This window comes from Mus caroli, unplaced genomic scaffold (assembly GCF_978045245.1).
Source record: "Mus caroli unplaced genomic scaffold, Mus_caroli_1 scaffold_8, whole genome shotgun sequence".
NCBI classification, from domain to species: Eukaryota; Metazoa; Chordata; class Mammalia; order Rodentia; family Muridae; genus Mus; species Mus caroli.
In genome coordinates, this window is record NW_028227263.1 from 58,420,307 (window position 1) to 58,447,042 (window position 26,736).

The 26,736-nt window shown below is 36.9% G+C and overlaps 1 protein-coding gene across 7 annotated transcripts in view; it reads right to left on the reverse strand.

Moving 5' to 3' along the window:
* Positions 1–1,440: 1,440 nt before the first annotated feature.
* Positions 1,441–26,736, reverse strand: part of Grm5 (glutamate metabotropic receptor 5) — a 506,948-nt gene continuing 481,652 nt past the window's right edge. For 6 of the 7 annotated variants that reach the window (XM_029479683.2, XM_021167178.3, XM_029479682.2 and 3 more), the window contains 2 exons: positions 20,498–20,593; positions 1,441–6,457 (listed from right to left, as the gene is read on the reverse strand). In XM_029479683.2, the coding sequence (XP_029335543.1) occupies positions 5,569–6,457; positions 20,498–20,593 (985 nt within the window). In that variant the 3' untranslated portion in view covers positions 1,441–5,568. The remainder of the gene's footprint in view (positions 6,458–20,497; positions 20,594–26,736) is intronic. The other variant, XM_021167179.3, reaches the window with a different exon arrangement.

Genomic DNA, 26,736 nt, shown 5'->3' on the forward strand with positions numbered 1-26,736 from the left:
AGTTGCTGCTTTGAGTTTTAAACTATCTTGTGAGAAATAAAAAAAAATATTAAGTTCATATTCAAGGACATAGCTTTGTTAATACATTTATATTTTTATACTTAACCATCTTCCTAGCTGCCAAAAGAGGTAAATGTTTTGAGAAGATTTTTTTTTCTAAAGCTAGTCATTCATGCACACCATAGGCACAGTACTAGGCAGCATTACGTAGAAATCTATGAAGAAAAACCCTTCTTTTCATGCCATTCAATATCAAACAACTAAGTTGTCCTTAGAAGATGATTTCAGAGTTTCATAATAGCTCATTGGGTAGGTTCTTGATATATATTTTGACTTTAAAAATAACCTCTTTATTTCCACACATGATTGGACATGATAGATTTAAAGTGTGTGTGGAATATTAAATATATGCTAAATATATTGATATTAATTCCCTAAATAATAGCTCCTGTACTTCTATATACCAAACATTTATCCATGTACCAGGAGTATGAGAAAGAAAAAAAAATCACATCTCCCCTCTCTTTCTGTTCTGTTTTGTTCTATTTTGTTTTAAAGGGATTTGAGTTGAAGAGAAATTAGACTAATCTATCTAAAATGTGGTGTTCAGGTGATAAATCTGGCTTTGTGTTTCTTGTCCTTTTGGCTTCAATTGAGCTTTAGTGACTTTCTATTATTCTGTTGAAGCAAGTCTCCATTAAATTTTAGAAGGTGAGTTTTTTCCTCTATATTCTTTCAGGTATCTTACAGTTAGGCCAATTGTATGAATGGCTTGCTGAAGAATAGAACATAATGAAGGGCAGAGTGTGACAATGTCAGAAAACGGCTACCTTGTTTAAGATTAGTTACAACTTGACTAATACTCTAAATACATTCATTCATAGCTTTTGTATAGATTATGTCTGACCATAAATATCCAAGGGTTGTAAGCATGCAGAGGAGGTATTTTTAAAATCTGTATTGTCTTTTATAAATCCAGTCAAATATATGTTCCGCTTTTATGTTTTCACTAGCTGGCATTAAAAAATGTGTTTGGGAGTCAAAATTAAATGGTGACTTGACAATGTTTTTCTTGGAAAGTTTTATATACACATGCAGACAAACAGAATTACATACAAAGATATGTGTAGATAGTCCCACAAGTAAAAATATACCTATGAATTTACACACACACACACACACACACACACACACACACACACACACACACACAAAGACATACACACCCCTTGTCAATTTTATATGTATAACATTAATATGTATAACATTAACAGCAACCAGACAGATAGATTAAAAGATACTCTGTCTAGCAAAAAAAAAAAAAAAAATCAGTGATCCCCGTGATGTTTTTAAAAAGTTAATACTTACATATTAAAAGGTATATGTAGAGGTCTTTGGGTGGAACAGTATCTCTGCTTAGGTTGTGGTTGATTTATTTTAATTTATTATTCAGTGATCATATTTCAAATGTATGTATAATTCAGAACTTAAGTTATAACAAGGCTATAGCATTCTCAGGAAGCACCACTAGGACAACATTTTAAGCATTTGAAGGGGAATAAGCTTGAAGTCATATCATGTTTTGCTTTTTAATGTCTTCCAAAAAGTAACTGGCTTCACAAACATCAACTATAACGGGATTTAGACAACTGAGAAGCAGGCAAGTATATTTTAAAATGCTAAAATAAAACACATTTATACAAGTACAAAGCGAAACAATGCTGATAAAAATGTTAAAATTTATGAAAAAATCATTTGCAATTCACATCAAAATAATTTAACATTCTCTATTATTTTAATAGTACAAGCTGCAACAACAACAAAAAAGAACAGAGTGTGCACACAGTTTTAAAACCAAATCAGTTCTGAGTGCAGGAAAAATTAAGTACAAGCACTTGTAGCCCACACAAGTATTTTAGTATTGGCACCATCTCTCTAAACATCTATATTCTATATAGATTTCTAATTACAACATCACCAGCAGCTGCCATTGAATTCTAGAAAGACACACAATATACATAGTATATTTGTTCACATTGGGAAGATCAGTGAAATCCAGCCAACTGTTTTATACATGCCCCATTCTTCAATAGATATCAGAGATTCTCCCAGGCCTCATACCCTCTTCAAAGCAAATTCTGAATTATCTTTATGCTTTCACTGATCTGTATTTTTTTCACAGTATAAAATTGTAAATGGTAGCTATAGAGATTCTGACAGCTTGAGGGTTATTAATAAGCTGTTGCTAAATGTGAACTCATATAATAACTTTGAAGTCTCCAGACCATGTACATTTTGCTGGGAGACTAGCACAGGATTTTTTTTTCTTTTTTTTTCTTTTTTTTCTTAAAAAGAGTGTTTAATTCCTGGTTTGGAAGTCACAGACTGCAGCAGAGCCATTATACAATGCATTTACAGTCATAAATAGCTCCGAGTCTTTCTGATCACTTGCTGGTATATCAGTCGTTTGAAAAAAAATTATTACGTTCAAAGATTAGCACATTTGGAGATTTCCTTTGTCTTTCTCCTTTGTGTCTGTTAATTTTCTCATGAGTTTCTTTTCTAGATTCCCTTCCTGTTCCCTATGTCTAGCCCCAGCCAAACACAGCCTCTCAGACTGACTCCACTCTTCAACAGGAAGGTGAGTAGACCTTTGAGTTTATAAACTTAATCAAACTAGGTCTTTTCTTTCTTCCCAGAACCAAATTCTCCTTTTATACCATTTTACTGGTCTTTAAAATTCTCACTGTTCTTTTTAGTTATGCATATTCCAACTGTTTATCACCAGGTATCAGGAACAGATTGTTATCAAGGAAACTCAGTAAGAATAGGTACCCAAATAAGTCGGGAAGTTTGTATCCTAGCCCTAAATTAAATGTTCAGTTCTCTTTATATTATAGTTATTACTTGGAACCTGGTATTAGAACTGGCAAAGAGAGAGTTAGCATCATTCCAAATTAAAAGATTTCAAATATGTATTACTGGTATGTGCACTATACAATATAGTCAATGGGATTGCAAATGTTATGATAACATACAGGAAAAATAATTTTATTCCTCTAATTGAATACATTTTTATTATGATTAACTATGATATCACAAGGGAATTACAGATGGGAATTGCATTAAACTTGAATTTCTAGTGGAATTCCTCATAAGGTGGTAATTTTTTAACAAAAATATGGAAATCATAGCAAAAGGATTTGTTCCTGGGAACTGTCAAAGAAATAAAATGCACATGAAAAGAAAACAGAAAACCAAAGTCAATAAAACTAAATTTATAATTCGGAAAGCAGAGCATATCCAGAAAGATATTAATTTTTAAGAAATCAGACACTAACCCCAGGCAAATGCCACCTTTTTGGTGGATACCAAGGGACATTGACATTTCAGAATCTTTACATGGGTTTTCAGGTAGAGGCAGGCATTTTCTCTTAATGAAGCTATGCAAGTTAGCTAGATTTCTTTTCTGTTTCAAGAATCTTATTACTATTTGGGATCATATTGATCTCAGTGTTATTTTCATATCTTATTTAGGAAGGCTTGATTCACTTTAAGATAATATGTTTGTGAGTTGTTGTTAGCTTTTAATGTGCTAATGTGGAAGATTTGATTTAAAATGTCAAATAAGGACAGGTAACAGAAAAGCAATGTCAATAGTTATTATAACCTTAAATATTTAAAACTGGAGAATGACAGATTATGCCAAAGTATAAACTTACTCTTTCAATTTGTTTAAATTAGATGGTAAACAAATAAACAAACAAAAACCAAGCAAACAAAAAATAAACCCAAACATCTATTAAAAAAAAACAAATGTAAAGCAACAATAAAAAAGAATGATATCAAGGATGTTGAAATAAGAATTTTAAAGTTTTATTTAAATTTCTCTCTGCCAAAAATATACTTCTGTTTCATGGCAAATCTTTCTCATAAGGCTATCTTTAATATAAGGCTGGGCCAACTGAACTTTAAATTTATAGAATACCTCTTTCTTTTATTACTATCTTTATTTAAAAGTCAAAAACATTTGGTACCTGAGGATAGCTGCAATGTGACTAATAAAAAGATGACCATAGATTCAGGTCTTGAGTTACAGTTTCTACCTATATGAGCCCACCAAATCCTATTTGTTATTGTAACTCTTTTCTGCAGTATTTAAAAAGTGACAGTATGAAGTGCACAAAACCACACTAATAACTATTTTAAAAAGTAAAGGAATAGTAATTGCTTTGCCTTTTTTTTTCTGGAATGGCTGAGAAAGACAGTGGTTGATATTAAGGTTCCTCTGCTTTAGTATTCTGTATTGCTTTGATAAAAATCTACATTTGTCATAGTTCATAGCTGCCCCGTGTAAGCAGCCAAGAAAAGATAAAATCACTACTTATGGGCATAGCCAAAACACTTGCTATGCTGACTTTCCTGTATTGAGATTCTGTTACTCTTATGAATTTCCACATCAGTCCCTCCAATTGTAATATCTTCATCAGGTCAATGGACCACTCTTCCATAGGTGGGACTGGGGGCAAAACAGCCACCAACAACAGAGGATCTCTTTGTATATATCAGGTTCTCAAATAAAGAAACAAGGAAGCTCATTGCGTATCTCACTATTTGGCTGGCAACACTAACAGAAGGGTATTTATAAGGAAGAGTGCCTGTGTATCATGAAAGAGAGCCAGGCTATAGCTCACAAATTATTATTACAAAGAGAATTTCCAGCTACACAATGCACCCCAGTGAGGGAATTAAAAAACAGTGTTCCAGAAAATATTTTTGTTTTTTGTTTTTGTTGTTGTTTTGTTTTTTGCTACTCCAGTATTGATTGGCAACATGGTGAAAGAGTCCAGAAATCTTGCACTGGTTTTCTTGATTAGTGGAATCCAGGATGCAGGCTTTTGGAAGAGTATCTCACAGCCTGTTTGGAAAGTCTCTGCTAGAAACTCTTTGTAAGTTAACACAACACTCACTACCCGTTTGTGTTACTCAGGAGACTCACAAGCTCAGTAAATACTGGGCCGGCCCTAGTTACTACTAGCTTCTCAAGGTCTACTGAATGGAGGGACCAGGGAAGGAAAAAAAAAAAAAAAACCCAGAAAGGTTGACATTTTGGTCCCAGATTTTTTTGAGTTAGTTAGAAAATGTACATTCAATGTTTGGTGAATCAAAGACTCTTCTGGGAAAATGAAGTAAACAAACAAGACTGTCCACAGTTGCTTATTAACTCCACCTTTTGCTGTTCAGGATGTTGCTTCACACTGTTGCTGCCTCGGAGCAAAGCACTTGGTATTGTAACTGCTTAATCCACTCCTGGTCAGCACTCCAAAAAATAGAAGCAGTGTTTCTTAAAAGCCCATGTTTTCTAAGGCCACTAGAAGATAATCTGCCAGAAGATGTGTAGTTGGTGTTGTCATCGGCTGTCATGAATTAGCACTATTGATCTCATGTCTCCACTGTGTGTGCCCTTGGCATTTTTTTCACCTCAGGTTCTCTGTTGGGTGTCACTGCGCCCATCTGTGAACACCGAGGTCTGCTGTTCAGGCCTATCCCAGGGATGTTTCCAGTGGCTCACAACGATGAAGAACTCTGCGTGTAATCTCTGATGATGAGAGTGTCATATTTGGGAGAGGATGGGATGCAGAGGGCCGATTCGGAGACTGGAGAGTTTGGGGTGGTGCTCCCCGAGTCCACCGAGTCCCTGAAGGGCGATGGCGGAGTGAGGGCCACCAGCTCCTCCAGATCCGGTTTTCCTGGGGCGGCTTCAGCTCCTGCGGGCGTCTCTTGGGCAGGTGATGGCCCTGTCGCCGGCTGAGCTCCTCCTGTCACCTCGATGGCCGGCAGAGGCTGGATCTCTGCGAAGGTCGTCATGGTCGTGGGCAGCTGGATCTCTTTGGGGATCAGGTAGGAGGAGCAGATAGGGGTACCAGGGGGACCCGGCGCAGCCGCGGTGGACAACATCATGGAGTTGAGCTCCGTGATGTTGGCGGTGAAGCGTGTCACCACGCTGCTAATCTGCTCCATGAGCGAACCCTGGGATGAGCTGCTGCGTGCAGCGGTCTCCGAGTGCAGCGACGGCGCGTCGTCATCTGTGCGGCCCGCCGAGCCTGCCAGGTGGCTCAGCGTGCTGATGGGCGATGGCGAGCGCGGCCTGGCAGCCGCAGGGAAGCGCTCCTCGGCTTCTGCCACATCATAAAGCGCCTTGGGGCCGGCGTCGGGTGGTTCCGGGCCACCTGTCGCTGTGCATCCTGCGCTACCAGCACCAGCTGCACCGGGGCCAGAGCCACCACCTGCCCCTGCACCCTGCCCGCGGCTCTCTGTGCTCTTGGGGAAGGGTTTGATGACCGCTGTCTGGTTGGGGTTCTCCTTCTTGTTGATATGGACAGACAGTCGCTGCCACAGGTGCTGCCCCCGGGTGCTCTTCTCATTCTGGGCCCAAGTCACGGATTTTCCATTGGAGCTGTGGAGAGAAAAGAGTGGAGAGGTGACTCAGCATGTGCCTTAGCAGCCTTCCATGTAGCTTCCCCAATGGTGGGAGGTGATGGGGATTTGAGCAGGAAGGTCATTCTGTAGTCCTGGAAGGAATGACCCATCAGGAAAGATGGATCATTTGTGCTATTATAGCAAGCGGATCAAGTATTAGGACATAGGGCTACTTGTCAGTATTCTGCAGGCATTTAGACCTCACCATGAGCATGGATATGCTTTGTGCTGCAAATGCAAATGTGGAGGTTGGTACCATCATGATGTGTATAGAAAAGCTTGGCACAGAGCCACAGGCTTCTTAGGTTTAGCAGCTTCCAGATGGGAACATTAATTAAACCAAGACCTCAACTCACCAGCAGTTATAAGAGGGAGGAAGAGGTGAAAGAATCGAGATTACCAGGTAGTAGGCAGTAGCTCCAGCTCAGCTTTTATTCTGCGGGTGGGCATATATACTTAGGGATGGATTGCTGTGTGAACTCCTGATTTTGAAACATGGTTTTATTTAGTCTGCCTTATCTGCTGGAAAATATGAATTTAATGAACACATACATACACATTTCTAATTAATTAAAAATTTCTACACCACAGGAGTTCTTATAACTTTGATTTTTAGGCTGCAATTTGAATAATAATTCCACTAGAGAAGTTGTTGTGTATGGCCTTGAATACCTAATACAGCAATCTAAAATTTGGGTCTTGATAAGTGTTGCCTTGGTGACAGAGGTTCTGAAGGCCTTTTTCATGCTTTCTTTTCCCAGGCAGCCCCTGTGCTCTGAAGGCTACACTAAAGAGGATGTACATTATGGCTCAACTTCAGAATCTGCACCCTTCTTCATGCCAAAATGGCTGGTACATAGCCATCAGAACATAGATGCTCCTGTCAGATACATTATGGTGGTCAGAGGATAATACATGTCTTTCAGGGATAGCTCATAGAGGGATCTTTTTTGTGAATACTCATGAAGATAAATTGAAGATGAGAGGGTGCCTGCTACCTCTGGTCCAGCCAGTATTGTTCTACCAAGTATAAACAAGACATTAAAGAATGAAAACTTCTCTCTCAAGCAGTGGTTATTAAACTTAGTTTGAGTAAACTGAAGTTAACTGTTTATAAGACTCATTCAAGGAATGTATCCCACATACCACATGTGCCCTCGGGAGATTCCAGTATTCTGGATTGGGGCTGAAAGTGTCAATGTATTTTTAATAAGAAAATTATGTTTGTCCTTTCCCATTAAAGTGACTCTGCAGCATGTGTTTCACAATCTGAGAACTTCTGGTGAGAAGTTGTTCTTGTGTTTTGGTTTCACTTATTCCACTGGTGTGCTTGTTGGAGGGCACAGCTGAGTGTCAGGCAGAGGCCTAAATCCACCCATTCTGAGGTTTCCTGCTTTCGTCTACCAGAGGGCCTGAACTAAGATAGTTTCCTGACAACAGACCATCCTTTCCACAGCTTCCTTAGCAATACTCTTCTTGGCTCTTTCTCATTCTGCTTAATGCTACTCTATCATGCCTTTGCACTTTACAGCTTTGCTTTCTCTGCTCCCTCATGTGACCTCGAGTTCCGTGTAATCAGATCGGTATCTTGCAACCTAGTATTCTCCAGAATTCAGAGTGTGAAGTGACCCCCCCCCCAATACAACACATGTCTGGGAGAATGGATGAGTCATTTCCAAATTTGCAGATAGCTGTACATCTGTAGTAGCAGAGGGGTAGTGCCAGATGTTCTCTCTCCTTCTAATAGTCTCAGTACTTATGTTCTCACTTTGCATTAACCTCTCTAGGAGTTTATAATGCATTACACTTCTCTTCCAAGTGTCCACTAACTTCTGCAGCACAGCACAGCACAGCACAGCACAGCACAGCACAGCACAGCACAGCACAGCACAGCACAGCACAGCACAGCACAGCACAGCACAGCACAGATTTGTCCAGGTTATTTATGGGATTTGATTGAGAGGATAGTTGCCAACTAGTTCCACATTCTGTTACCAGCAGCCTAAGAAACAGGCATCTGGCAAGGGCTAATTAGACTTTCAGGTCACTGCACCCCTTTCAATACAAAGCATGGGTGAGAAACCAGACCATAACTGGACCAGCTCTTCCAAGTTTTACCCCAAGGATGCTTTCTAGTAGGAAGGTTTTGCAAACATCTGCTTTTTAACATATCTCTGACATTTTTTTCTTTCTTCTGTCTCTGTCCCTCTCTTCCTCTTCTTACCCCCATTCCCTTTGCCTGTCCCCCAATGTATTGTGACAGAATATAACTTCTACGTAAACACTGGGTCTTCTATTTCATGCATAGTTGTGCAGTGAGATAATGCATAAATGTTTTCATAAATGTGTAAGGAAAACATTCTAAGTAGAAAGAGAAAGAGCGGGAGAAGGATAAGGGGAAGGAAGGGACACACACTCACACACACTCACACACACACACATACACAGAGAGAGAGAGAGAGAGAGAGAGAGAGAGAGAGAGAGAGAGAGACAGACAGACAGACAGACAGAGACAGAGACATACATACAGAGAGAGAGAGAGAGAGAGAGAGAGAGAGAGAGAGAGAGAGAGGGAGGGGGGAGGGGGAGAGAGAGGGGGGAGAGGGAGAGGGAGAGAGGGAGAGATTAGAAAGGCACTATGACTAGATATAGATGACACCAGAGAAATGGAATCCAATTATGAGCACTTCTTTTCCCTCTGGAATATGAAAAAAATTACTGTTCTCTAGTAAAAGATGAGAAAAATCATACTCACACGGGTCTGTTTCTTTGTGGAATACAGTTTCCAAGAAGACAATGACTTTAACTATTCTGTTCTATGAAGGATAATCTAAATAAGCAATTAAGGCTGAATATTAATCTTCAGCTATCAGGTTCAATATTTGGTGTCAGGTAAGAGATCTTAAAACCTGTAGTTTAATTCTGGATCTGACATCCAAGACGGTTGGAATAGAAAAGGTGTTTTCAGTGCCTCATCAAGAAGCAGTTTGTTCAATTGGTAAGAGCTGTCTTGAGGATTTAATGAGACAATGTAGGTGAAAAGGTATGGTAAGGAGTGGGTGGTTTTTGTTCCATATGAGCACAATGCGTCAGAAAAATAAATCTCTGTATTTCATGCTATTTTCTTTGGGCTTAAGGAAAAGAGAATTTCACAGAAAGTAAACAGTTCATAACACCATAAAGTCTTCCCAGTTGTCTTTGTCTAACTGGAGCTCCATAGTCCTGTGACCAAACCCACCCTAAACTTTATTCTCCAACACTGTTTTCTTGGGTGATCACATGCAGTCCATTTTCCTCATGAATGTCCTCATTGTCTTTCCTTCCTTCTGCTGCTTTGCTCCTCCCCTTTTGCTTAAGCACCTCTTGTCTTCCCTATCCTCTTCTATCTTAATCTCTCTGCCTATGTGTCTCTGTCTCTTTCTGGCTGTTTCTGTTTCTCTGTCTCTTTGTCTCTGTGTCTTCTGTCTCTGTCTCTGACTCTCTGTCTCTCTGTCTGTCTCTGTCTCTGTCTCTGTCTCTGTCTCTCTCTCTCCTTTTTTGTCTTAGCATAATTGTCATTTGGAAAAAAGTTCTACCCACCCAAACCATACTCAGTTGGATTTTCGTAGGCATTTTGCTCTATATCTGTCTCATCTACTGGGTGTGATGCCTTAAAGGCATAGAGAGACAGTGAATTGTATGGAATATGAAAGTTGCTTAAACTACTTTTAAGCAATAAATCAATTCATTGTGTAATTTATGCATAAATGCACACACACACTCACACACACTGATTTTGGTGAATTTTCTCACTGATGGAAATTATGAAGCAACTTGGGTAGTAGAGAACTCAAATTGTGGTTTTGAGATCTGATTCTGACTGATGTTGGCAGAACAATCGCTTAAGATCTTTGTACTCCTTTATTATTAGTAAAGAATAGGAGAATCTTTGCAAAATCTGCAAAATCTTTATAAATGCAGAGGGCTATTCATCATTATTACAACGTCCTCTCATGCAAAAGAAAAATATATTTATTACTTCAACTGCAGGATTATATGTTTTTTAGTGACTGAGGTAAAAGCAAAGCAAAGGAATTGTTGTTTACTTGTATATAGCGTTTTACTTTTCCTCAGTGCATGAACTGAGAAGTAAAGAAGCAAGTAACAGACTAAGACAATCGCTCCAACTGGGGAGGGGGCAAAAATACCACTTTGTGTTCTTCCAAAGAGTATTAACCCCTTTTAAAGTATAATATCCTGTAATCTAACATCTCCCTTTATGGAGATTTTCTCCTTATCATCATCAGAAAAAAATTGTAATGTTACTTGAAAGTTCTCTTTGGATGGTTAGTTCCTTTGGTTTACATTCTAAGGCTTCCAAAATGGTGCGTTCACCTTTATTCTCACTAGTTGTTCTTCATCCCTTCTGTGTATGACAGATAAATAACTTATTTATTTCAACAGGCTTGGAATGGCAGGTCAGGGACCTCTTCAGTTTCTCTATTCATCTGCCCTAATTTGAGGAAATTAAAGCATACTGCTCCAGCATGCCACCATTAGGCAGCACAGATCAGAGTCCGACCATCACATGGGTCTATTGATTATATGATGTTCATGGCAGTATTAAATTCACTTGAGCATTCTGTGCAGATCTATCCTCCCCTGAGATAATTTATGGTTTTGATGTGATAAAAGAAGGAAGAATATAAGCATTTAAAATTTCATTTTGTTGTATTAAAAAACTAATACAAACTCTAACTTCTTATTTGTTGAATGGTTTATTAGTACCTTTCTAACTTACAGAATTCAGGCCATAAAATATTAAATGTATCCCCTAAAATATTTTTTATTAATGAACCTCTCTTGTTTGTGTATTTTGGTTTTGAAGGCAGCCAGAAGAAAATTGTACTGCTATATAGTTCTGCCTAAGACAAAAAGTTGATAAAAACAGTAAAAGAAATTTGGAGTAATAATGATGCCTATGTAGAATTATATTAGAAAATATTATACTAATGAAAAATTCAGAAATTAAGACTATTACAAGTAGAAAATATGCAACAGTAGTTATATTACTTTATTAAAAATTTTGCCAATATTTTCTATAATTTTGCTTCAAGTACAAAGTATTAAAGTTTCATTAAAAACAGGAATTTCATTTTGTTTATATTCAGACTTTCCAAAAGTAGGTATTTTGAGCTTTGCTTAAAAGTTTACATAATGACTTTTAAGACTTAGAGTAAGAAACATGATATAGTATGTTTCTCTATATATGTTTCATATATATATATTTCTTCAGTTATGGCTTAAATGTATGTAAAAAGCTATTTTGTTGATAGAAACTATTTAAATAGCTCTGGTGATATACGTGTTAGAGACTTACATAGAAAGAACACTCAACTACAAGGAAATGAAGTCGAAGACTGAATTACCAAACACATATACAAATTAAAAATGACACTGCCTTTTATGTGTGTGGTACTGTATAGAGAGATTTTAGGAATGACTTGATTGTCATGGTGCTGGGATCAATACTGTTATTGGCTTTTGTTTGTTTGTTTGTTTTGTTTTTGTTTTTTTTTTTGTTATTGGCTTTTTAAAAGATGAGACAATGAAAGTTTAATGAAATTAGGTGGTTTACACTACCCAGTTGATTTAATAAATGGCCACATGTGACATATGCCACATCATGACTTATAGTTGTGATTTCAGTGCCCAAGACCTTACACTAAACACACACACACACACACACACACACACACACACAGAAACACAAATGTTTTTTCTTATTTTATGGAAGAAAATGTTAGGTACTGCTTGGAAATAATGTGTGCTTTAAGTAGGTAAGGAAGTCATTAGATATATATTTTGTTTTACCCCATGCCTTAGTGCTTCTTAATTACATAGTTACTAAACTCAGAAAAAAAGCTTCCCATTCCCCTTGTTTGTCATTAATTCCAATAGCATCAGATGATTAGGCAGCAATATTTGCCAGATATAACAACTAGAGGCCTTCATTAAGGAATTTAAAGCTAGCACCCATATATATTTGTTGATATTATGTGACAGTTGTTCAGTCTCTTTTCATGCTTTGATTCAACAAAACTACTTTTTTAGATAGCTCTATTCCTCTACAGCTTAGTTTTAGAGTTTCAGTGGATGGCGCATGTTCTCATTTTATGAGTAATCTACAGTCAGACCATCTTTTTTTTTTCTGTTTTTTTTTTTAATTTTTAATATTTTTATTACATATTTTCCTCAATTACATTTCCAATGCTATCCCAAAAGTCCCCCATAGCGCCCCCCACTTCCCTACCCACCCATTCCCATTCTTTTGGCCCTGGCATTCCCCTATATTGGGGCATATAAAGTTTGCAAGTCCAATGGGCCTCTCTTTCCATTGATGGCCGACTAGGCCATCTTTCGATACATATGCAGCTAGAGACAAGAGCTCTGGGGTACTGGTTAGTACATCATGTTGTTCCAACAATAGGGTTGCAGATCCCTTTAGCTCCTTGGGTACTTTCTCTAGCTTCTCCATTGGGAGCCCTGTGATACATCCAATAGCTGACAGTCAGACCATCTTAACAATTCTGGTATTTGAACAAATATAGGCACAGTGGTTTGAATCAGAATGGGCCCACAGGAAACCAAGTAGTTCTGTTAAAGAAACAAGCAATAGATTGTCTCCCGATGATATACTGTTATACTCATGGATCAGTGCCTTACTTAGCTATCACCAACGAGCCCTTTTGTGTGTGTGTGTGTGTGTGTGTGTGTGTGTGTGTGTGTGTGTGTGGTAGGTGGGAGCTGGCACAGAGAATCACAATTGGACAATATGTAGGAATGAGAAATTTTGGAGCACTCATTTATAAGCAAACTTCTTTATCAAATGCCTCCAAGCAGGGCTCAGGGGGTATATGCAAAAGATGCAGAAAGATTGTGAAGAGTTAGAGGGTGACTCTATGGAAACAGAGCCCTCCAGATATAACAGGTTTGATGCATACATGAACTCACAAAAGACAGTTGTATCACCCACAAGGAATGTATGGGTTCAGGCTAGATGAAGTCAGTGCTGAGAGAAGAAAGTGGACAAGTACTCCCACTTCTAACCAAGAAGCTATCTGCAATGGATAACCCCTGGCAAATTAAAAATCATTTCTCCAGTGGAGTCTTACTGGGTATATGAACCATACTTCAGGGCAGGCCTTATGTCCAGTAGTAGATCGCCAACATGAAGTGAAGTCACTGGTATTTTTCTAGACTTTCGGTCTCATACTGCTTTGTTTGGACTTTAAATATATATATATATATATATATATATATATATATATATATATTATATTATATTTGGTCTTTTGCTTATGTATTTTAGTTTTCAATTTTGAGGTTTTGTGATGTGTGTGTATGTGTCCCTTGGTTTATTTATCTTTGTTTTTCAGAGAGAAAGAGAAAGAAAGTGGATGGAGTTGAGTGGGTGAAGATAATCTGGGAGGAGATAAGGGGAATTATGATCAGTATATTTTGTCTTAATTTTTCAATAAAAACATCACATAATAAAATGATTAAAATAAATTAAAAATAAAAATGTTCCCCCAAGGCTCACATATTTGGATATTTGGTCCTCAGTTGATGGAATTTAGGGAAAAAATTAGAAGGTATGGCATTGCTGGAGAAGGTATATGGTAAGGATAGGTTTAGGTTCAAACACCCATGCTATTTCTAATTAGCTTTCTCTGCCTCATGCTGGTAGATCACATGTAAGTTCTCAACTATTGCTTCATTGCCATACCTGCTTGCCTGTTGCCATGCTCACAGCGCCGATGGGCATAAACTTTAACTTTTGGAACTGAGTCCCAAATTCAGTGCCTTCTTTTCTAAGTTGTTTTAATTCTGGTGTTTTACTATAATAGTAAGAGAAACCTTAAGACAATAGGCAACAAATGATAGATGGCATGTATGAGTGTCTTTCATTTGTCAATGTTTTTGGTATTGTAGATGAGAATTATCAATGGGTAAAACACTTTTCAACAGTGACCTAAATGAATCTAAAAAAGAATATAGATACAAAAGAAGGCTTCCACTATTTAGTCACAATATTTTGAGATAGATGAGTTTTTTTTTCCTTTTCCTAGAACTTTGAAAGGAAGAAGGAGATAGGACATGGAAGGCTGCAAAAGGCAAAGACAGTGAGGAATTGTGGAGCATGAAGGCAAGAGTTGAATTTTCCGGGCTTTGATATGGGACAGCAAACAAAGTACTTTAAATTCCACAGGAAAGGAAAACCTCTGCCAGAAGTTGTAGGCAGAGAAAGCCACCTTCCCACAATGGACAAAATGCATTCCTTCAATCATTGATGGAGCATAATGAAATGCTGAGAGTGAAAGACATTGTTCTCCCTCAAGGAAGTGGAATCTAAAGTTCAGAAGCCCACAGCATGTATCGAAGAGATAGGCAATGATCTTGTTTAACTACATGGGGAAGGTGTAACAGTCAAAGTTTCAAAAGACAGCATTTGGACTGTTTTCTTTGCTGTAAAGATTCTGTGTGGGCATCCCTAACTTAAAGCTCTACACTTCCTCCTCCTTTCTTCCTCTTCCTTTCTTCTACCATATGAATAACTTACCAGTAAACTGCTTTGGGCTTTTCATTATCAGAAATAGGCACACGGTCTAACATAGACCAAGGACTTCAGGCTGATTGGCAGGTATAAATATAGTCTAATAAATGAGTGGAGAAAAATACCCATGATTCATTTCTGTTCTATTCTTCTACTGTAAAAGTCTCAGTTATTTAATGCTATGTATTTGATCTTTTTTTCCTGGATTGTTTGTCTTGAGGTACCATTATCTCTTATTGTCTTAAACTTTCTCCACTGCTTCACCTATTGGCAGTGTTTCAAATTTAGCACCACTTCCATACAGGAAGATGTTAAAATATAACTGATATTTGCTAAATTAATTGGTCCCTTAGAGACTGAAGAACAGAGAAGTGATATAAGTAAAATAGGGTTATTCAAGAAGAGGTAGCTTTGCTAGTATACAAATGCTGTGCTGTGGTGCTAAGGTTTAAATGAATGTGACAGGATGAAAGTGATGTGCTTTGCTTTGGTGGGAAAACTACGGGAAGAAAACACATTTCCTTCTACTCATTGATGTTTTCCTCTTAGCATAAAAAGACAGACAAACACACAAACACAAACAACCCTTCAGAAAAAGTTACTACTGAGAAAAGAGTGTTTCAAGGAAACATTTGCAAGTAAAGTGTAGCTTAATGCAGTCTAAAGACTGAGGACTTTAAGTAGCATAGATAAAAATCCATTATTGTTCATATTACATACTAGACAGAGAAATGCATTCTCCCAACCTTTCTATTGTTTCCTGTGATGTCTTTTTTCCTTCTTTCTTTACTACCAATGGCTACATATTTCTATGATAACTGCACCACAGATTATTTCTTCTCAAGCCTTTAATCTCTAACAAAGTTCTCTTAGAAGAAGCACTTTGCCTCACCTTCTGTTGTATAACAGCAACAGGGGGCCTTTTCAAATGTTGCTGGTATACCTGTTGCTACCAGTACCAAGGTTGTTAAGATAATACCTGATGCTACCAGTACTGCTGCACCCATGTCCCCAGAAAGAGGGAGTGCTTTACAACGCAGAATGTACCATTGACTATGTGCTAGAGTTCGGCATCTTACTGAGCCATTACAGATTTCTTTCTTAAATTAATTGCTTTCTTTCTATCCATGATTCAGTTACTTGCATTGAAATCTAGAAATCAAAGTACAGATCATAATGACATAATACCTTCTAAACTTTGTGTCAAGTGTTCCAAATAAGATTCGAAAAGGATTTAAGATTGTAGAGGTTTTTCCAAAATAGGAAATGATTATTTTTCAGCAATAATTATAAAGCTCACATTACAATTTAGTAACAAAACAAAACAACAACAAAACAAATAAACAAACAAAAAACCCCAAGATACAGATGTTTGTATGTTTGGGCTGGTCAAGAAGCCAGAGACTTTGTAGGGAACTCAGCTTGATTATAAAGCTTGTATAAAGCATGTTATTGGAGATAGTAATAGAGTCCTGAGAGAGTAGTGCTCCATTTCAATAGAATGTCACTGCCCATGAGGTAGTTTTACTTGTGTTATCAGGTTTGACCTTCATGAAGCTCTGTGTCATAGCACTTTTCTAAATGGTCCCACTATTTGCAAGTCAATTCCCATACTAAGTCTAGCTGCATCCCAAGTACAGGAGTTCCAGTGCTCAGAATGGTACCAGGTGTCAAATTGCAGGCTGGGAGGATTAGTGAAATGAGGCAAATTATACAGTCCTGAGTGTTCAGCATACATAGGTCTTATTACAGTAAATATGAAAACTCATGTGTATGGATCTTAACTAAATTACTGAAGTCAAAGTGGCTGTTAGAACAGTGTACCAGATCTACAAGGAATATGAAGTAAAATGGTGAAAACCTGTTAGGTGTGGAAAGCTCATTTAATATATGTATAAGTCATCTTGTTTTGTGTGTAAATGATGAGCCAACATCGTAAAAGAAAACCATGTTGAAGAATCAAAATGATTTATGAGATAAGGAATTGGAATTAGATGAAATGATAAATTTAAAATTTTGGAGGTCTCAGTTTTGCAAGATTTTATCCATATTATAAAGGGAGAATAAAAGCAGGAAGTACTCTACACAATCTTGCATACACTTACCATCATAAAAGTTCCAACTTCCTTAGTGTAAAGAAATTGTCCTTTTTAACTTGGCTCTTTTCATCATAAAACATTTTAATTTTTTTCTTCCATTTTAAAGGACCTCGCTAACTACAGACATGACTATAAAGAAGGGCAAGAATGCTAAAGACTGGTAAAGTGCCCTGAAGAATCTATATATACTAGATGAATTCAGTTTTTCAACTGATTAGGGTTAGCTCTTCATAAAACCAATGTTGTGATACCAACAATAAAAATCCCCATTTTGAATTCATAAAATAAGCTCACACTCCATTCCTTTCTTCTATCACTGGTGAGGGACTACACATCCAAGTACTTCTTTTAACTAATAAAGCCATTTCTCAGACACAAGTAGCTGTGATGATTCTCTTTCATGGGTAAGTATGAACACATCAGAGCACAGACTCCAGCAAGTGTTCTCTGTGTCCTAGGGAGCACGGAGATAATAATATCCACTTTTGAGCTTTAGTCATTCCTGGGGTGGGAGAGCATTTTGCATGAACTCACATGGCAACTACAGCAGGGTTGAGAGAATACCCATGTCTATAGCACAATATACCCATCTCTATTACTTCTGCAGTCTGAAGAATTCTGACACACATTTAGATTGTACACTGAAGAGATGAAAATTTCCACTATATACAGACACAAGTTCACATACAAACTGTGAATTTAAAGAGAATATAGAAACCAAGCATATGATATTTATAATTCCCTATTGGGTTTTTGTGGTCAACTGAGTTTCTTTTAGTACTTCATTGGGACTGTGTGTTTAATAAACAGCACAAAACAGGTTCAACACTTTACAGAGGAAAGGTAGTATGTGAATAAATGCCACTCCTCTGAGTAACTTTAGGAAGAACTCTGGGGAAACTTTAGGAAGAAAAGAAAATGAAAGGAAGCCTTGGCAGCTGACCAGGGCAGTATCGGAGGTGTCTCATATATGTCTAATTAACGTCCTGCTAAATCTTTAGTTCCCAAGTAAGCCAATTGGAACTAATTATTCTACGTCTTCACTAAGAAACTGCATTCATAAAATTTACTTATCTCTTGATTTATTTTTTAATGTTCACTTAAAGCTTATTAATATGATATATATGCGTATTATAAAATCAAGTGTAAACTTGGAAAAAATACACTCATCTCATGAATGCTGACCTTATTTTTTGTGCAATTTTGGGTCTTTTCCTCTCCTGAGGCATTCTTAGTACATCAAAATACATTGTTTCCTTTCTTGATCTGCCTCTTTATCATCTCTTCTCTTTTTTTTTTAACTTTTTTAAAATATTTTTTTTATTACGTATTTTCCTCAATTACATTTCCAATGCTATCCCAAAAGTCCCCCATTACCCCCCCCCCCACTTCCCTACCCACCTATTCCCATCTCTTCTCTTTCATTCTTTGATTTGATACCAACAGAGTGAGAAGAAAAGTTATCATGAAGAGACCATTTGTGTCTAATTACCTCTGATTCTCTGTGGGGCTTAGGGCATTACTTCCAGCAAAATGCTTTTACTCTAGCTTGGACTAGTTCTTTTTTCTTCTAGGACATATCCCTGTAATAAACCTTCTGAGTATCTTTATACTCATATATGTCTATTTAACTCAAGTAGCTCCACAGAATCTTCCAGATGTGTACCTTATTCCAAAATGTCAGTTTATTATCTGGCTCAATTGAAATACTGTTAGATTAAGACGTCTGGGGTTGCAAACCCATGGTTTTCTCCAGTGTGCTTGATAGGCAGATACATGTATGGATTTGAAATTCCAGTTCTAGACTTCATATCAGAATTCACTCTGGACCTACCTATCCAGTTTTTGTTAGATGTAAGCAGTGTTCTCTTGTCTACTTTACCACAGAAATTATTTTTACAAGGACAGAATTTATACCATTTCATATTATCTAAAGGAAAGAAAATTAGAATCCAAAATGTAGTTTGTTAAATCACTTCCATAAAACCATCTGTTAAGACCCAGAGATAGCTGTAAAAGAGACTCTGGGCAGAAAACTGTGTATAGACACAAGGGCCTATATGTGTACACACTCACTGAGAGCCATGAACCTGATTTGTTAATCTCTTAGCTATGGCTTCTCTGATGTCAACCACACAATTCCTGAAACCATTTTCACAGACTGCCATGAATAGATTCCAGCAGTGGTGCAGTATGGTGGTTCTTGATAGATGTGAGCCATTATTCTGAAAATGGGAAAGATCCCACCACTGAGGAAGCAAACAGAATTTTTTGGAGGTAAAATTTCAACAGGAGTCAACAGTCTTACTTCTGATTACACAGCTGGCCTCAAGCTCTAAGCACATGCAAACACAAAAGGACGCACTATTTTCTGAACTTCCTCACTTCACAAATAAACGGCAGTCTGCAATCCTTTCCCCTGACAGCTCCATACCACAGTTGAATTGAGAAATGACCCAAAAAAATAGAATAAGAGAGTTAGCTCACAGTGAGGTGATTTCTTAGTTCAGTTTTCCAGCATCTTGGAGCTGTTTAATACAACCCTGATTGCGTATGTCTCTAGAGCCCCTTTCTTAAAACGCAGTTGCATGCAAATAAAGCACGGTCATTTCATGCAACACAGCTCGGTTGTTGCTGATAGTTCCAAGTACCCCACTCCACAGGGTACAACTCAGTTGGAAGTCCCTAGTACGAAGAAACATGCAGAGCACAGCGATAGGAAGTTTTCACCACCAACACAACAAAGTCAAGGAGCTGCAAAGCTATAGTAGCCAGAGGAGGATTAGCTTTCCTGATTTCAGTTCAAGAAATGTCTCTTTCATTATACTCCACTAGGTTGGCTTTGTCTTTGCTCTTGGCTATGATACATTGCATTCAAAGTAACTCACATTAATTTCCTGGCTCAGTGTTCTCTCGATTGCATCCCTTCCCTCAAATCCAGTCTTTTGCATTTATTTCATTGAACAATTGGATATTCCTAAAATATGATTTTCCTCCAATATCTTCTACTTTGCAAACTCCAGAACTGTTTAGCCAATAAATTAAAATCCAATGAAGAACTGACTGTTAGCTAAGCCTTCAGACATGCAAAGCACACAACCCTAAGAAACAGCAGCATCTGGGACAGGAGGCTCCCATTAGTTGACATGAAGATGGTATAGGTTTTACAGATCAAACACAAACAACAAACCAATGGTGTCCCACATTGGACTTACTGGATGGGATGCATAATTGAGCATGGACCCAGACCGGGAGCCGCCTCTTCCTCTAGCTTGCATACATTTATTTCACGCCACCTCAGGCCACTCAACAGTTTTCTTACCTGCTCATTGTTGCTCTCCCACCATTCCCCATACTCCCTTTGGGGGTGAAACACTCTATTTCCGACTTGTGCTGGGCCAGTCTCCTGTCTTTGTACCTGGTAAGCATGAACAAGGACAGGAGCAAACAGAAAGATGTGATTGTGTGCTTAACCTCCAGGCTGGGGAAGAGCCATGACTGCAAACATGGTCATCCCACACCAGAACAAGGATTTCTGCTTCTCACTGTAGTGCGAGCTGACCTGTGATATTTACTTGATGATGTCAATGGTATATGGAAAATTCAGGAAAGATTGTGTTACTTTGGAATTAACTCTCATGAAATGTATACTTTACATAATAGATTAATCTATACATTTATCACATCTGTTAGTAGATAAGAAAAATTCAATTTCTACCGTCCAAAAGAAATGATAATTAACCAGTAAAGATTTATTTAATGCTTACCATGCATCAGACTCTGTACTAAAGCTTTACCTAAATTTAATCCTGTCAGCGGTCCTGTGACAGAGGCTCTGTTATGGTTATTTCCATGTTACTGAAGAAGAAATGTAAAATTGCAAAGATTAAGTAAATTGACAAAAACAAAACGTTAAGTGGTTCATCTGGACTTTGATTGCAAAGTGTAAGTTTAGAACCCAAATTTAGCCTTCCAGCATCAAGCTTTTATAACTAAATTCTGTCCATCTTCTACCTTACAGAGATATATCATATCTGAGTATTTATGTACATGCTGGCAATATTAAAAAATGGCATGTTTTTCTCTCTCCATATATATATACATATCTGTATATATATGGAGAGAAATATGTGTACAGATATATTGATATAGATATACATTCTCTCTCTCTCTCTCTCTCTATATATATATATATATATATATATATATATATATATATATATATATATACACACACACACACATAGATCCCTCTTTTTGTCTGTCTGTCTCTCTGTTTATCTATTTGTGTGTATGTGTGTGTGTGTGTGTGTGTGTGTGTAATATAAAAAGTTCCTTAAAAGCATATAAGTCTTTTTCCTTTTTCTGTGGGCCAATGATGGGTAGCTCAAAATTTGGAGTGTGGCTCAAATACATTTTGTCACAGAACTAATTGCTCACCTCTCTGGGGGTGGGGGTGGGGGAGCTATAAGATGTTTCATCTAAAATGAGTGATGACAGCTCTTTAATATGAATCTACAGTGTATACAAGGTGAACCCTTCTGAGGGTTTTTTTGAGATGGAGTACTGTTCTAGAAATAGTTTCTTACTGATTGTTCTAAATATGTGGGGTAAGAGGAGATTTTTTACTTATATGATAGATGCAAAGAAAAATTATCTCCAGATCTTGCTTTAGCAGATTCACAGAATGATGGGAGAAGAAAAAGGAGTAGAAAGATACAAGTAACAGGATAAGAAGGCCATCCAGAAGAAAGGACTTGTTTGGGGAAGGACAACCTAGGGCAAAGGCAGGTGGAACAGTCTTTGTTATATGAAAGAAATATCTTAAAGGTAAGCTGTGGTTAAATACATGTCATTTGACAATACTCCATATATCAGTACTAAATACTTGGTATTTATTTGTGAATTGGGTTGTGCAATCAAAATATTATACAGTTCCAACTAAAATGGAATTTCTGGAGCATTACATTTGTTATGGCCTTTCAATTCTTACAAGGAGAACTTATATTTTTGAAAATCTTCAGTTAGGTTAATAGCTGGACAATCACTTAGTCTTCACTAATGTTTTAAAATACCTACACATTTATTCTTCTGTCTTCTGCCTCTGCCTCTCTCTCACTATGTCTTTGGCTTTACATTTCTAATTCCATCCTCATCCCTTGTCTGTCTGTCTGTTATCCTTTCATACTCCATTATCTTCTTCTTGCTCTCTCTCTCTTTCTCTCTCTCTCTCTCTCTCTCTCTCTCTCTCTCTCTCATATTAGTTCTTGGACTTTGGCACTTGTTTCCATGTTCATTTTCCCTCATGTCATCATACATGGCTTGGTAGTGTTCATTTATAAAATCTTAAATTACTTTAAACAGCATATTCTATCAAAGCCTAAACTTTTCTGATAATAACTTTTACAGACTAACCAATCATCTATCTATCTATCTATCTATCTATCTATCTATCTATCTATCTATCTATCTATCTATCCATCCATCCATCCATCTATCTATGAATCTATCTATAAAGTGAGCTAGCCAGCCAACCAGTAAATCAACCAACCAACCAACCAATTAGACAACAAACTAAGTAAGCAACCAAGCAATCAAACAACCATCTGCCCACCCAGTCATCCATCCAACCAACAAACAATTAGCAACTCCCCAACAAAAAATGAGATACATTAAAAAAAATAAAGTACAAGAAATCACACTAAAAAACAACAAAAAATATATTTTGGTAATGAAAAAAATACTGCAGTTTTAGAACTTTTGGGTTACTTTGTATCTAACATAAGTTGAAATTAATATGGTTCAGGCTGCCCCCTCTTCCCTTGTAGATGACTTTCTTGCCTATATATAATTACAACTTTTTTGAGTTACCAAATACTACCTTAACATTTACTCAAAATAACAACTTTTTAATACTCTTCATTGAAGATATATAATTATTTCTACTTAAGTCTATTCAAAAAGTATAAAGGTGTTAAATGTAGCATAAACTTTGTAAAATTATAGTTTTTAAACCTGATGGCCTAAATTTGCTCCTTGGGGCCCTCATACTAGACCTCATACTGGATTGAGAGAACCAATTCCCACCGTTGTCCTCTAACTCCATATATATGCTGTACCCACATGATCTCTTACAAAATCTGTGAAAACAATGAAGATATGTATTCTACTCTTGGCATTCTTTAAAAAACCGTGTGAGTGTGTGTGTGTGTGTGTGTATGGGTTGTACATGCATTTTTGGTTTGAACCTAAGACCTTATACATCCTAATACTTGCTCTGTTATTGAGATACATCCATACTCATATTGAAACGATTTTGTGTAAAACATTTTAAAGATTTACTATGGATAGGGCACTAATAGAGAGGGAGAATAAGTTTAAAGAAGAAATAAATAGGAATATGATCTTTCAGAAAACATCATTTATCATTATAAATCTATCCCATTTCTAAAGCAATTTATGATTTCTTCTGCTTCCTTTTGTTTTCTAGAAGATAAGTATGCCTCAACTGGGGAAGATAATATTGAAGAAAAGAGTCTTTTCTTGGTTAACAAAATATAAAAATAGTTACTAAGTGAGGAATATTTGATGTACTTATAGGAGAAGTCACTCAAAGTCACAAAAATTTATAAAGTATGTGGAGTTAGTCAGTTGTTAAGATGATTCCAATGCAAAGAAGGCATTGGTTAGATCTCTAACATCCATGTAAAAGGCATATGTATAGCTTATGAGTGTAGTCTTAATGTCTTAGTGCTGGAGAGGTGGAGTATAGAGAAAGATGCCTTTGACTCATTGGTTATCCAGACTAACCTAATAACCTAACATGTAAGACATAGGACTTTGAACAAGTCCAGTTTGACTTTTAGCTTACACACACACACACACACACACACACACACACACACACACACACACACACACACAATCCCACAAAGGATTTTTATATCTGTAAGTAAAAGAGGGTTTTAAGATTACTTAGGAATAAACCCAGGAACCCAGAGAATTTATCAGAGTATATATAAAGCAACAGTAAACTATTTGTAACACATAGCTACTAAAGAAACATTCTCTGAATAAATAAAAAGGAAATGGAAAGTTTTCTTTAGGATATATCAACTCTTTAACAGGACTTTGTTGTTATTATTTGCTTTCTTTGTTTTGTTTCATAGTGCTGTACCTTGGTGCTAGAGACCTACCCACGCTAGAACAGTGCCCTACTACTGACCCTTATCCCAGCTCACTGAGATAACTTTACAGAATTGTGTCAAGAGCTAAAGGATGAGGAAAATGTGAAGATGTTTAAGGAAAGGAATTAATCATGTAGAGTTTTTAAATAAAATAATTGTAGGGGGAAAAAGAAGGTAGAGAATGTTTTCCTACTTGACCATTACCTTACTCTTTTCAAATCTTTGCTCAAAGGTCAGTACACTCGCTACATCCACTTTATTGCAAAGAACAAGCCTCACTTCTTAAGTTTCGGTTACTACTTTCTGCTTTTCCCAGGAGTAGTTACACAATACAAATACTATTCTACTTTGTTCTTTATTCTACTGTATACTTTTCTCAGTAATATCTGTAACAAAACGTAAACTCCTTGAATGCATGCATTTTGATTATTTTATTTTTTTAAGCTTTTTTTTAAAAAAAAATTAGGTATTTTCTTTATTTACATTTCCAATGTTATCCCAAAAGTCCCCCATACCCACCCCACTCCCTTACCCACCCATTGCTACTTCTTGGCCCTGGCGTTCCCCTGTACTGAGGCATATAAAGTTTGCAAGACCAAGGGGCCTCTCTTTCCAGTGATGGCCGACTAGGCCATCTTCTGCTACATATGCAGCTAGAGACATGAGTTCCGGGGGGTACTGGATAGTTCATATTGTTGTTCCACCTATAGGGTTGCAGACCTAAACTCATCATTTATAGGTGATAATATTTGTCAATTGATGGCCTGGATAAATGCATAAATAACAGCGTAACTAAATTATGGATATATATTTATGTCTAAAAAGGAAAAGGAAGCTTATAACATTCAGGTTAGGTCAATGAAGTAAGAATATTGATCAATGAGAATAAAATGGGTGAGATTTTAATAGTGTCAGTGATAGGATGAAATAACTAATTTGGACAGTCCAATGTTTATAACTGCTCAAAAGTGTATGGCATCTTAATCTATAGCATAACAGTGCTGTGCTGGATGTCTCAAAACTGGAATTCATGCCCAAAAAGCAGAGATGGCAGAAGGCTCCCATCCTACTTTCTCCAAGTGGGGACACACATAAAAGAAATTCTAAAAATTAAAAATTTCTCACATTCTATTATTTATATAGTTAAAATATTGTTCAAATAATAAAACAGATTTAATAGTATTTTCAAATATCTACAGCTCTGAATCACCAAAGAATAATAAGCCAGGAATTTAAAAACACTTTTCTTCTTTTTCTTTTTTGTTTTATTGGATGTTATAATCTGAAATTTATCATTTATTTTGAACACATTTTTCTTTTTAAAAGGAGGGCATGGATTTTTGGAAGTTCTTTCAGGATTTGGAGAGGGAAAGTGAGGAATAGATTTGATCAAAATAAGTTGTATATATGTATGATATTTTTCAAAGAATATATAAAGAAACATGGCTGACTACCACGTTAGATGTGAGAAGTAAATGATCTTTTCAGCTACCAGTCTATGAGAAACAAATCTTGTTCAAAAGCCACTCAGTTGTTGTGTTAATAATAGTCTGTACAAACTAAGTCCAGCAGGTAGCTAATGGATTATGCACAGAAACAGAAAAAAGGGGATGGACACATAGTAAACCACAAAACCAAAAATGCATATAGAATATGTTTTTTTCCCTTTAGAGCCATCTTAACTTTGATCCAGCCATTCATAAGATGAGATAAACTGTGACAACTTGTATATTTGATTAACAATTACAGCCTTGTACAAAAGGTTTCCTGCAGCATATGATTTCTCCTAAAATCTTTTCCCATCTTTTAAAACAAGAGCTTATGGCAAAAAAAAACAACAACAACAACAACAACAAAAAAAAAACCTCTATTTCATCTCTGTATCCAGGGCTCACAAGTGGTGAGTCTTAGAAGTGGGCTAGACACAGTGTTTTACACCCAAATCACATGGTCTTTACTCTTCCCTCATTCTATGCTGAGAAAAACTGAACTAAATAGTCTAGTAATGCATTTGAAACACTGGAAAGGTCTTCCATGAAGGCTACAGTGTGGGCTTAATAGATTTAGTCTTTGAGGACAACATAAACTTATTTTTTCAAAGGTCAAATTTGGCTACATAATGGCCAAGTAAAGAAAAAAGGCACTCTTCAAGCTTCTTCAACACACAAATGAAATGCCATTTCATCCCCTGGAGTTTCCCTAGGCAGAAAAAAGCACAGAAATCTACACAGGCTTCAAAATATGCATTGGTAAGAAAGAACTGATGATAAGCAAGTGTGTAACACAGCACTGCATCATAAGACACACAAGGAGGAGGTGTGCATGACTCCAAATGCTCCAAATTATTTCCAGGAGTGCACAAAGACAGTCCAAG